Source organism: Carcharhinus amblyrhynchos, chromosome 8 (assembly GCF_965287045.1).
Source record: "Carcharhinus amblyrhynchos chromosome 8, sCarAmb.v2.hapA, whole genome shotgun sequence".
In the NCBI taxonomy this organism is placed as follows: domain Eukaryota; kingdom Metazoa; phylum Chordata; class Chondrichthyes; order Carcharhiniformes; family Carcharhinidae; genus Carcharhinus; species Carcharhinus amblyrhynchos.
In genome coordinates, this window is record NC_137331.1 from 110,924,580 (window position 1) to 110,937,546 (window position 12,967).

At 45.7% G+C, this 12,967-nt stretch overlaps 1 protein-coding gene across 8 annotated transcripts in view; it reads left to right on the top strand.

Moving 5' to 3' along the window:
* LOC145346831 (receptor-type tyrosine-protein phosphatase mu) overlaps window positions 1-12,967 on the top strand; it is an 834,856-nt gene that overhangs the window by 738,600 nt on the left and 83,289 nt on the right. For all 8 annotated transcript variants that reach the window (XM_080194637.1, XM_080194638.1, XM_080194639.1 and 5 more), the window contains one exon: window positions 951-987. In XM_080194637.1, the coding sequence (XP_080050763.1) occupies window positions 951-987 (37 nt within the window). The remainder of the gene's footprint in view (window positions 1-950; window positions 988-12,967) is intronic.

Sequence of the window (12,967 nt, forward strand, 5' to 3'; positions counted from 1 at the left end):
ACCAGCTTGCAAGAAGTTGCCTCATTCTGGTGCCATCTTGGGAAAAAATATTGGAACACGTTAGAGCTTCACTAAGAGTTATATATTATTGTCGTGTTTTGTTTCTTGTTTGTAATTAATAAAAGTTCTTGCTAATTTTCTTACTATACATGTTAACTATATTCTAAATAAATGTTGTTGATTAGAGATTCCTAGTGGATCATTTGAATCATAACTGAAGTGAAACATCTCATGCTTATCCTAGCCAAATTCAAAATGTAAAACTTATGATTTGGGTGGGCTCCATTAAAAAAACTTTGGAGTTTCTGACCTGAACCACAACACATTCACTCAGCGACAGGCCCGTAACGTCTGTGTTTTGTCCAGTTTCTGGTTTGCAGTCTGCTGAAAAGAGTAAAAATAGTTAAAAGGATTGAAAAACTTTGGAGCGTTTTTGAGTGGAGCTGGAGACAGTGATTCCCCTCACTAGAGGAGAATAAAATTAGAGACCTCGAAATCAGGTGGGAGATTCAGAAGAAATGTCTTTACTTACAGAGTGGTTGGAATATGGAACTTTCTAACATAGGGAATAGGTTAGGGTGAATAGTGTAGATGCATTTAAGGGGAAGTTGGATAAGTGTACGTCAAAAGAGAGTTATGCTGACAGAGTTAGTTGAGGAAGGGTTGGAGGAACCTTTAAAATAATGTAAATGCCAACATAGGCAGGTCGGACCAAATGGCCTATTTCCGAGTGGTATACTTCACTCAATCCTGTGAAATTTGATGTACCTGCCAGGTTATATTTTTTGCTTGGTACAAATTGTTTGTCACAATCTTTGAGGATTTCATTGTTACCATTCTTTGACCCTCTTTGGGCCACTTCACCAAAATTAGGCCAAGTCAATATTACTGTCACGAAGATTTTTTCTATTTCCGTATTATGTCACTAAGGCTTTATTTTCTCTTTACAGGGCTATCACAGACCAAACCACTACATCGCCACACAAGGTAAGCAAGTGTATAAACTTCTTCAAGTGATATGTATTCCACCACTTACTGATGTTAGTTGAAAATGTTGGTATAATTTTTTTTTATTTATTCATGGGACATGGGTGACGCTGGCTGGCCAGTATTAATTGCCCACACATAGTTGTCCTTGGAGGGCAGTTGAGAGTCATAGAACATAGAACATTACAGCACAGTACAAAGAACAAAGAACAAAAACAGCCCGGGAAACAGGCCCTTCGGCCCAACGAGCCCGCGCCACCATCTCAACACCACCAGTCCACCTCTCTACCCATGACCCCTATCTAATGTTTTATGGCCATCTAGATTGAGGGAAACTGATTTAGGGACAATTTATTCCTGCCAATCAGCCTAACAGCACATCTTTGGGGTGTGGGAGGAAACCGGAGCACCCGGAGAAAACCCACGCAAGCACGGGGAGAATGCGCAAACTCCCGCAGACACCGGCCCAAATCCATGTGTCTGCACAGCAGTCAGCGATAATCACTGAGCTGTCGTCTTGCCCAGTATCTTGTCCAGTTTAGGCACACACTAACGACATGAAGCATTAGGCCAATCTCGAACAACCAAGAGCAGCCCCAGTACGACCCATCGCGTGTATGTCCCTCGTTGGACACGAGGCCCTTCGGCCCTCGATGTTGCGCCGACCAGTGGAACCAATCTAATGACCCTCTAACCTAAACTATTCCAATGTTATCCATATGCCTATCCACTGACCATTTGAATGCCCTTAAAGTTGGCGAGTCCACAACTACTGCAGGTAGGGCATTCCACGACCTTACTACCCTCTGAGTAAAGAACCTATCTCTGACATCCGTCAGAAAATTACCATCCCTTAATTTAAAGGTATGTCCCCTCGTGTTAACCTTCACCATCCGAGGAAAAAGGCTCTCACTATCCACCCTATCTAACCCTCTGATCATCTTGTATGCCTCAATTAGGTCACCTCTTAACCTTCTTCTTTCTAACGAAAATAACCTCAAGTCCCTCAGCCTTTCCTCATAAGACCTTCAAACCACATTGCTGTGGCTCTGGAGTCACATGTAGGCCAGGCCAGGTAAGGACGGCAGATTTCTTTTCCTGAAGGATATTAGTGAACCAGATGGGTTTTCCCAACAATCGACAATTGTTTCATAGTCATGAGTAGATTAAATTCCAGATATTTTTTATTGAATCTAAATTCCACATCTGGCGTGGTGGGATTCTAAAACAAGTCCCCAGAGCATTAGCTGAGTTTCTGGATTAATAGTCTCGCGATAATACCACTAGGCCGTTGCCTTCCCCTGTTTATTATTATGCTGCCTTTTCATCACTGCTCGTGAACAGGGGAATATAAATCATTAAACTCACTTTGTCTAAGTTCGTGGTACCAAGAAACACTTCAAGTGAGTTTATTTTTTTATAAGCCTGGGTTGCCTCTGCTCTAGAATTCGAGCCTGGCCTCATTTACCATGTGGGACATCTTCACAGCGCCAGAGGCAACAGCCAACAATTGACCGCATGTAGGCTTGTTTAAAAGTGGTGATTGCAGGAGGTTTATTGCCTTCTCCTCCATCTCTGGCTCTATTCCTAACGGCTCTGGGTGATTCACATCGCCTGCCAAAGTGAAAATGAATTGCATATTCAGTCTGCACATGTCTAGACAGTGAAACCTTTCCATCGCCGTTTCCAAACAGGGAAATCAACATTCCCAATATGTTTCTGCAACCCTGAAAGGTAACGTGGAGACAGGAGTAGGCCACTCAGCCCCTCAGGCCTGTTCCATCATTCAGTTTGATTATGTTGATCTGTATCTTAAACCTACCCATGAGCTTTTGCCATCATTGGATAAAGATCTTTCAAATTCAGTGCTACATTTTCCAGTTGGCCGAGACTCAACGGTGTTTTTGGGGATGAGCCGAAGAGTTCCGAGAGGAAAGCTTCACCATCCCTTCTCCGTGGGGGAGTGCTTTCTGACGTGGTTGAGCTCGGGTTGAGGCCAACAGACCTTTGCGTGATCTCTGTCCCACTGGCTACGATTCCCATTGCGAGAAGGACAAGAAAATTCTGCCCAGTTTCTTCCTGTCAACCCTACCAAATGTTTAATCACCTTCCATACCTGAATCAGTTCACTCTTTAATCATAGAATCCCCACAGTCCAAAAGGCATTTGGCCCATTGAGTCTGCACCGACAACAATCCTGCCCAGGCTCTATCCCCATAACACCATGCACTTACCTTAGCTTGTCCCACTGACACTCAGGGGCAATTTGTCATGGCCAATCTACCTAACCCATACATTTTTGGACTGTGGAAGGAATCCTAAGCACCCAGAGGAAACCCACACAGACATGGGGAGAATGTGCAGACTCCAGACAGAGAGTGACCCAAGCTGGCGATCGAACCCAGGTCCCTGGTGCTGTGAGGCAGCAGTGCTAATCACCGTGCCACTGTGCCACTCAACAGAACACAAGGCTTCATTTATGAAACCTATCCTCATAATTTGACCCCTTTATCCCTGAATCCAATCCGGTGAATCTGGACAGTATGTCTCATTAACCCAGTTTCATCATTTCTGAAATGTTCCGACCGAACGCAATATTCCAATTGGCTTCACCAAAGTTTTATATAATGAACAAAGAACAAAGAAAATTACAGCACAGGAACAGGCCCTTTGGCCCTCCAAGTCTGCACCGACCATGCCGCTCAACTTAACTAAAAATCCCTACCCTTATGGGGACCATATCCCTCTATTCCCATCCCATTCATGTATTTGTCAAGACGCCCCTTAAAAGTCACTATCGTATCTGCTTCTACTACCTCCCCCGGCAACGAGTTCCAGGCACCCGCTACTCTCTGTAAAAAATCTGCCTCATACATCTCCTTTAACCCTTACCCCTCACACGTTAAACCTGTGCCCCCTAGTAATTGACTCTTCCACCCTGGGAAAAAGCTTCTGACTATCCACTCTGTCCATGCCTCTCATAATCTTATAGGTTTCTATCAGTCACCCCTCAACTCCGTCGTTCTAGTGAGAACAAACCAAGTTTCTCCAACCTCTCCTCATAGCTAATGCCCTCCATACCAGGCAACATCCTGGTAAATCTTTCCTGTACCCTCTCCAAAGCCTCCACATCCTTCTGGTAGTGTGGCGACCACAATTGAACGCCATATCCCAAGTGTAGCCTAACTAAGGTTCTATGAAACTGCAACATGACTTGCCAATTTTTAAACTCAGTGCCCTGGCTGATGAAGGCAAACATGCCAGATGCCTTCTTGAGTACCTTCTCCACCTGCATTGCCACTTTCAGTGACCTGTGTACCTGTACACCCAGATCCCTTTGCCTATCAATATTCTTAAGTGTTCTGCCATTTACTGTATATTTCCTATTTGTATAAGACCTTCCAAAATGCATTACCTCACATTTGTCCAGAATAAATTCCATCTGCCAATTCTCCACCCAAGTCTCCAACTGATCTACATCCTGCTGTGTCCTCTGATGGTCCTCATCAATATCTGCAAATCCACAACCTTTGTGTCGTCCACAAATTTACTAACCAAACCAGTTACATTTTCCTCCAAATCACTTATATATATATATATATTTCAAACAGCAAAGGTCCCAGCACTGATCCCTGAGGAATGCTGCTTGTCACAGCCCTCCATTCCGGAGTGCACTCTTCCACTACTACCCTCTGTCATCTTTGACCAAGCCAGTTTTATATCCACCTTGCCAGCTCACCTCTTGTCTCATGTGACTTCACCTTCTGCATTAGCCTGCCATGACGAACCTTGGCAAAGGCCTTACTGAAGTCCATGTAGACAACATCCACTGCCCTACCCTCATCAATCATCTTTGTCACTTCCTCGAAAAACACGATTGAGTTCGTGAGACACGACCTCCCCTTCACAAAACTATGTTGCCTCTCACTAATACGTCCACTTATTTATGGACTGAGAACACCCACTTATTAATGGTAGTATGTTATCATTCAATCTGTACTCCAGTCACTTGAGATAAAGGCCAACATTTCACTGGCCTTCCGATCCCACCAAAGTCAACAGCAGTTCACATGGCTCACCCCTCTTGCCACTAGGAACCTATGGTGGGGCTCACCTTCAGTGAGACTGGAAGATCCACCAGCAAGCAGGGCTGGAAAACCACAGCCACAAATCTTCCTGCTGCTCCGCTGATCCTAGATTTCCACCACTGGGGAAACATTCTGATCTACCTGCGTGCAAGAATTCATACATCCTCCATTGTAAAACACCACCACAGAACTTTGGGCTCCCTCTTTTGCCCTCACCAGAAGACAGTGGCTGCAGCAAGTAGCAAGCTGTGCTCTATCATCAGTGTGATCAGGGAGGGATTGAAGCCAGTGATGGTCTGGATGGAATCGAACAAGTTACAGGAGAAATTACCATGGAAGCTATCTGAGAATCTTACAGAGAAGGGGAGGTTGAAGATGGGGCATTAGTGAAAAAGATTGATTGACTGTCCTTCTGGTTAAGATGGAGTGATGATGGTTTTTGTCAGGAAGAAGATATAATAAGAGAAAGAAGGAAGTCGTGTCAGCTAACATGAGTGCCAGAAGGTGTTGAATTGAATTGATTTATGATTGTCACATGTATTCTTGCACACTATACAGACAAAAAATACCATTAATTTTATTCATTCATGGATAAGCGCGTTGCTGGCTGGGCCAGCATTTATTACCCATCCCTGAGGGCATTTTAAGAGTCAACCACATTGCTGTGACCCTGGAGTCGCATGTAGGCCAGACCAGGTGAGGACAGCAGATTTCCTTCCCTAAAGGACGTCAGTGAACAAGATGGGCTTTTTATGACAATCAACGGTGGTTTCATGATCATCATTAGACTTTTAATTCCAGATTTTTATTGAATGCAAATTTCACTATCAGCCGTGCCAGGATTCGAATCCAGGTTCCCAGAGCATTATGCTGGGTTTCCGGATTACTATCCAGCAACAATACTACCAAGATACCACCTCTCCTTCAGAGATTTTGATTTGATTTGATTTACTATTGTCACATGTATTAGTGAAAAGTGTACAGTGGAAAGTATTGTTTCTTGCGTGCTATACAGACAGAGCATACTGTTCATAGAGAAAGAAACAAGACAGCGCAGAATGTAGTGTTACACTCACAGCTAGGGTACAGAGAAAGAACAACTTCATGCAAGGTAGGTCCATTCAAAAGACTGATGGCAGCAGGGAAGAAGCTGTTCTTGAATCAGTTGTCACATGTTGGTGGAGGGGGGAGGTTGGCGGGGGGGACGGATTGAGTAAACAGAAGATGGGCAAGGAAAGAGATGCAAATTTTAACTCCATGTGAGTGAATGGGTTTTGAGTGAGTTAAAATTGGGCCAAGGATTCAAGGCAGGAGAGGTTGGGAGACAGAACACGATTGGATACTGGGAGCTGAAGGAGCAGGAGGAGGTGGCAGAGGCAACTGAAGGAATGGTCTTCACCTTCAAGGTGAAAAGGTGAACTCTTCACATTTGTCGTTTAAAGTAAGGATGACAAGATAGAGGAAAGTGACCAGAAGAGTCAGTTGTGGAAAAGGAGCATTTGACTGACCTCTAACCTTGAGGGTGCTCGGGAGCTAATTGGTACTTTTGGCTGAAGCAAATGAGGGGCATTAATGTTAGACCTGCTCACATCAGTTCTGGCAACTGATGGCTGAGATGCGTGGGAGATATATTCAAATCTGTGTTGATAAGCTTGCATTACACGCATTTTAAAAAAGACAGTAGTTAAAATAATTGGTTAAGTCTTAAAAAAGTTTAATTGAAAAGACAATTTATTCAATGTACTTCAAGCTCAAAGCCTTTTCAGGAAACTGATCTTAACACATGAAGTTGTTTAGTAAAAGTGCTTGAGTGTTATAAGAAAATGGAGATGGGAAATGATATAGATGGAAGATAATAATGGATACACAGCCAAATTCATGTCGAATGGGGAAAATGAACAGAAAATAATAGCACTTTGGCAGCTCCCATCCGTCATTATATAATGCATAACTTCTCTTCTGCTCAGCAACTAGTTGAAAAACTAACAGAATATCAAGTGTAGAATTACTATGCAATCACTCTGAACTCAGACGCAAAGTTAATCTGTAATAACTGTACATGTGACTGCAGTCCCTGCCACCTACACCCCATCCAGCTAAACGCTCAGTGTGGGAACCTACCCAGGTTGAAAACGGCTGCCCCACAGTCACTTAACAGCTAATTTGCGATTAATGAGCTGAAGGAGGCATGGTGGCACAGTGGTTAGTGCTGCTGTCTCACAGCGCAAGGGAGCTGCGTTCGTATCCGGCCTCGGGTGGCTGTCTGTGTGGAGTTTGCACATTCTCCCTGCATCTGCGTGAGCAACCTGAAGGCAGTGGGTGGGGTCAGGTGGGGGCGTAGGCAGCAGCTGTGTAGGCAGCAGGCAGGGACAGGTGTGCTGGTGACAGGTGGGGCAGCTGTGTAGGTGGCGGGCAGTCGTGTAGGTGGTGGGCAGGGGCAGGTGTGTGGGCAACAGAAATTTGTATAGGTGGCAGGCAGGCGTAGGTGTGTGGGCAGCAGGCAGGGGCAAGTGTGTAGGTACATAAGAACATAAGAATATAAGAAATAGGAGCAGGAGTAGGCCATCTAGCCCTTCGAGCCTGCCCCGCCATTCAATAAGATCATGGCTGATCTGTCGTGGCTCAGTTCCACTTTCCCGCCCTCTCCCCATAACCCTTAATCCCCTCTCTTATCAAGAACCCATCAACCCGCTTCTTAAAAATATTTAGCGAGGCAGCCTCCACCACTTCAACGGGCAGAGAATTCCAGAGATTCACCACCCTTTGAGTGAAGAAGTTCCTCCTCAACTCCGTTCTAAACCGCCTCCCCTTTATCTTGAGGCTGTGCCCCCTAGTCCTACTGTCTTTTTTGAGCGGGAAGAGTCTCTCCACCTCTATCCTATCCATCCCATTCATCATCTTATACGTCTCAATGAGATCTCCCCTCATTCTTCTAAACTCTAACGAGTACAAGCCTAGTTTATTCAGCCTCTCCTCATAGCTCAATCCCCTCAACTCCGGTATCAGCCTAGTAAACCTCCTCTGCACTCCCTCCAGGGCCAAAATATCCTTGCGCAGGTGCGGCGCCCAAAACTGCACACAGTACTCCAGCTGCGGCCTCACCAATGCCCTATACAGCTGCAGCAAGACCTCCCTACTTTTATATTCAATCCCCCTCGCTATGAAGGCCAGCATCCCATTCGCCTTCCTGACCACCTGCTGCACCTGCAAGCTGGGTTTTTGCGACTCATGCACAAGGACCCCGAGGTCCCTCTGCACCGTCGCCTGCTGCAGTTTTTCGCCCCGTAAGTAATAGTCCTTCCTACCATTCTTCCTACCAAAGTGGACCACCTCACACTTGCCAACATTAAATTCCATTTGCCATTTCCTGGCCCATTAGCCAGGAAATGGCAAATGGAATTTAATGTTGGCAAGTGTACCTGGCAAGGGCAGGTGTTATTGTGGTGGCAGGGGCAGGTGTGCTGGATTTAACAGGCCCTCCTGCCCCATGCCTTCAAACCCAGCAGCAGAGGAACATTAAATCCAGCTCATGTAAATTCAGAGACAGTGATGACTGTAATAAGTTGAGCTGAAATTTGGTGTCACTCAAATAGATGCCTCATCTACAGTGTCACTCTGTAATAGATCCATCTCTGGTCACAGTGTCACTGTGTAATAGATCCGCCTCTGGTCACAGTGTCACTGTGTAATAGATCTGCCTCTGGTCACAGTGTCACTGTGTAATAGATCCACCTCTGGTCACAGTGTCGCTCTGGTCACAGTGTCACTGTGTGATAGATCTGACTGGTCACAGTGTCACTCTGATCACAGTGTCACTGTGTAATAGATCCACCTCTGGTCACAGTGTCACTGTGTAATAGATCCACCTCTGGTCACAGTGTCACTGTGTAATGGATCCGCCTCTGGTCACAATGTCACTGTGTAATAGATCCGCCTCTGGTCACAGTGTCGCTCTGGTCACAGTGTCACTGTGTAATAGATCTGACTGGTCACAGTGTCACTCTGGTCACAGTGTCAAACTGTAATAGATCCCACTCTGGTCACAGTGTCACTCTGGTCACAGTGTCAAACTCTAATAGATCCCACTCTGGTCACAGTCTCACTCTGGTCACAGTCTCACTCTGGTCACAGTGTCACTGTGTAATAGATATGACTCCGGTCACAGTGTCACTCCGATCACAGGGTCACTATATAATAGATCTGAATCTGGTCACCATGTCGCTCTGGTCACCATGTTGCTGTGGTCACAGTGTCGCTCTGGTCACAGTCTCGCTCTAGTCACAGGATCACTGTTAATAGATCTGACTCAGGTCACAGTGTTGCTCTGGTCACAGTGTCGTTTTGGTCACTGTGTCACTATGTAATAGGTCTGATTCTGGTCACGGTGTCACTCTGGTCACAATAAACCAGAGTGCAGCCACAACTTCACTCTCCTAGTTAGACCATCGCATCAGTTTGATAAATCAAAATGCAGAATTGATGTCCCAATTTATAAATCTGTAGCTTCACTCTACAACAAATCCGAGTCCATTCACAGCATCACTGGAAATAAATCTGACAGTGATGCTGTGACACGAACAAATGTGAACACTGTTATAGTGAATTAAATTCAAGTATTGTCAGAATACCGTCCTATAATAAATGGGAATTGGAGAACCTCAAATGTCTTCACCTACTGCATCAATGTGTGGAGCTTAAATAAAAAGCTATGAATGCTATGAATTCCAAATGGAAGTAGAGAATGTCAGTATTGTACAGTAAATCCAGCAACATCAGACCTGCAGCTGGAACACTCATTCATGCCTTTGCCACCTCTAGCTGTGTATATTCCACGCACCCCTGGCTAGCCCTTCACATTCTGTAATTAGAATTCAAGGCCATCTTATACACTGCTGCCTAACCAAACTCAAACTATTCACCCATCGCCAGCTGTGCTCCCAGTCGATCAATGTCTCCATTTTAAAATTTCCTTAATGGTTTTCAAATCTTTTCATGCCCTTGCCCCTCCCTATCTTTGTACTGTTCCCCCAGTCCCACAACCCTCCCAGATATCCACATACCCTTGAGACTTTCTGAGCTGTGGAATTCGCTCTGTGAACCTTGCTTTCCTACTTTACGACCGTCTTTAAAGGTCAGAATTCCCCGGTCTTGCCCCACCGCCGCTGCTAGCGAGATCTGAGAATATGGCGCCCAGCCAAATCTCCATTCACAGCAGCGGGACTGGATAATCTGAGCTGTGGGCGAGGTTGGCGAAAGCCAAAGCCTACTTCTTTGACCAATCTTCTGCACGTCTGACTTAAAAGGTGGGATCCCACCTCCCCCCCCCCCCCCCCCCCAGCCCCGACCACCCACACCACACACGGCATGTTTTGCAGCAGCGAAGGCAGCTCGCCATTGGCCTGCGACGTGATCTTCTAGTCCCATCACTGTCAATGGGTTTTCCCATTGTTTGCACCATCCATCATAGCCGGGGGTTGCCATTGACGGGACTGGAAAACCCCGCCGGTGGGAACAGCTGGAAAATTCGCCCAGTGATATGACTCTGTGTGATATTTGGTTTTATAGTGCCCCTGTGAAGCATCTTCATAGAATCTACAATGCAGAGCGAGGCCATTTGGCCCATTGAGTTAGCACCAACAATAATCCCACCCAGCTACTTCTTATTGCCCCATAACCCCACATATTTACTCTGATATTAAGGGGCAATTCATAATGGCCAATCAAGCCATTTTTGGAGTGTGGGAGGAAACCAGAGCACCTGGAGGAAACCCACGCAGACACAAGGAGAAAGTGCAAGCTTCACATAGCTAGTCACCCAAGGTTAGAATTGAACCATGGTTCCTGGTGCTGTCAGGAAGCAGTGCTAACCACTTGACTTGTATTATTGCATTCAAGGGCCCATATGGGAGGCAATGACATAGTGGTATTGTCACTGTGTTGGAAATCCAGAGACCAAGGCTAATGCTCTGGGGACGTGGGTTCAAATCCCATCATGGCAGCTGGTGGATTTTGAATTCAATAAAAACCTGGAATTAAGAATCTGTGAAATTATTGTCAATTGTTGGAAAAATCCATCCAGTTCAACAATGTCCTTTAGGGAAGGAAATTTGCCTGCGGTAGGCAGAGGGGAACCGCGGTAGACAGAGGGGAACCGGTGGATGTGGTGTTTCTAGATTTTCAAAAGGCGTTTGATAAGGTGCCTCATAAATCGTTGCTTCAGAAGCTTAGGGTGCATAGAGTTGGGGGTAAGGTGTTAGCGTGGATAGAGGATTGGTTGTCTAATAGGAGGCAGAGAGTTGGTATCAATGGGTGCTATTCTGATTGGCGATTGGTGACTAGTGGAGTGCTGCAGGGATCGGTGCTGGAGCCTCAGCTATTTACCATTTATATAGATGATCTGGAGGAGGGGGCTGAGTGTAGGGTGACGAAATTTGCTGATGACACGAAGATGAGTGGAAAAGCAAATTGCGTAGAGGGTGTGGAAAGTCTGCAGAGGGACCTGGATAGGCTGAGCGAGTGGGCGAGGACCTGGCAGGTGGAGTATAATGTTAGCAAGTGTGAGGTTATCCACTTTGGCAGAAATAATAGTAGGAGGGATTACTATTTAAAAGGTGAAAAGCTGCAGCATGCTACGGTGCAGAGGGACCTGGGGGTCCTTGTGCATGAGTCGCAAAAACCCAGTCTGCAGGTGCAGCAGGTGATCAAGAAGGCGAATGGGATGCTGGCCTTTATAGCAAAGGGGATAGAATATAAAAGCAGGGAGGTCTTGCTGCAACTGTACAGGGCACTGGTAAGGCCGCAGCTGGAGTACTGTGTGCAGTTTTGGTCGCCGCACCTGCGCAAGGATATTTTGGCCTTGGAGGGAGTACAGAGGAGGTTCACTAGGCTGATACCGGAGATGAGGGGATTGGACTGTGAAGAGAGACTAAATAGACTGGGTTTGTACTCGTTGGAGTTTAGAAGGATGAGGGGGAATCTTAAAGAGACATATAAGATAATGAAGGGGATGGATAGGGTAGAGGTAGAGAGATTCTTCCCACTTAGAACGGATAGCAGGATTAGAGGGCACAGCCTCAAGATAAGGGGGGGACAGTTTAGATTGGAGTTGAGGAGGAACTTCTTCACTCAAAGGGTGGTGAATCTCTGGATTTCTCTGCCCGTTGAAGTGGTGGAGGCTACCTCGTTAAATATATTTAAGACACAGGTAGATAGGTTTTTGACAGACAAGGGAATTAAGGGTTATGGGGAGAAAGTGGGAAAGTGGAACTGATCCACTTCAGATCAGCCATGATCTTATTGAATGGCGGGGCAGGCTCGAAGGGCTAGATGACCTACTCCTGCTCCTATTTCTTATGTTCTTATCCTTACTGGTCTGGCCTAAATATGACTCCAGAGCCACAGCAATGTGATTGACTCTTAAATGTCCTCAGGGGTGGGCAATAAATGCTGACCCAGCCAGCGACCACTTATGAATGAATTAAAAAATAAATTATTGTTGCTGCGTTTGAAAGAGGGGGCTCCTTTGGGACCTTTTACAATAACATTCAGCAGTATCTTAATGTGATTCGAATCCCTGGTTGACAACATGAGATTTCAGTGACAGGAAAGATCATGAAAATGCGAGGGAGGGAATAGTGACAAAAGCAGCACAAATAACATGGTCACACCATCAGCGTCTGAATAAAAGACTGAAGTGACAGCCTGGTCGGCCCTGAAAGTTATTCAAACTGCAGTTTACATTAATTTGCTCTCCCCGCTGACAAATGTCATTTGGAGCAACTGTGCAGAATTCCCCCGGAGTTACACTCAATGACATCTAATTGTTTCGGAATTCTTATTGAGTTCCTTTTAATGCAAAGTGTTGATGCACAAATGTAAATGGATGTAGCTGA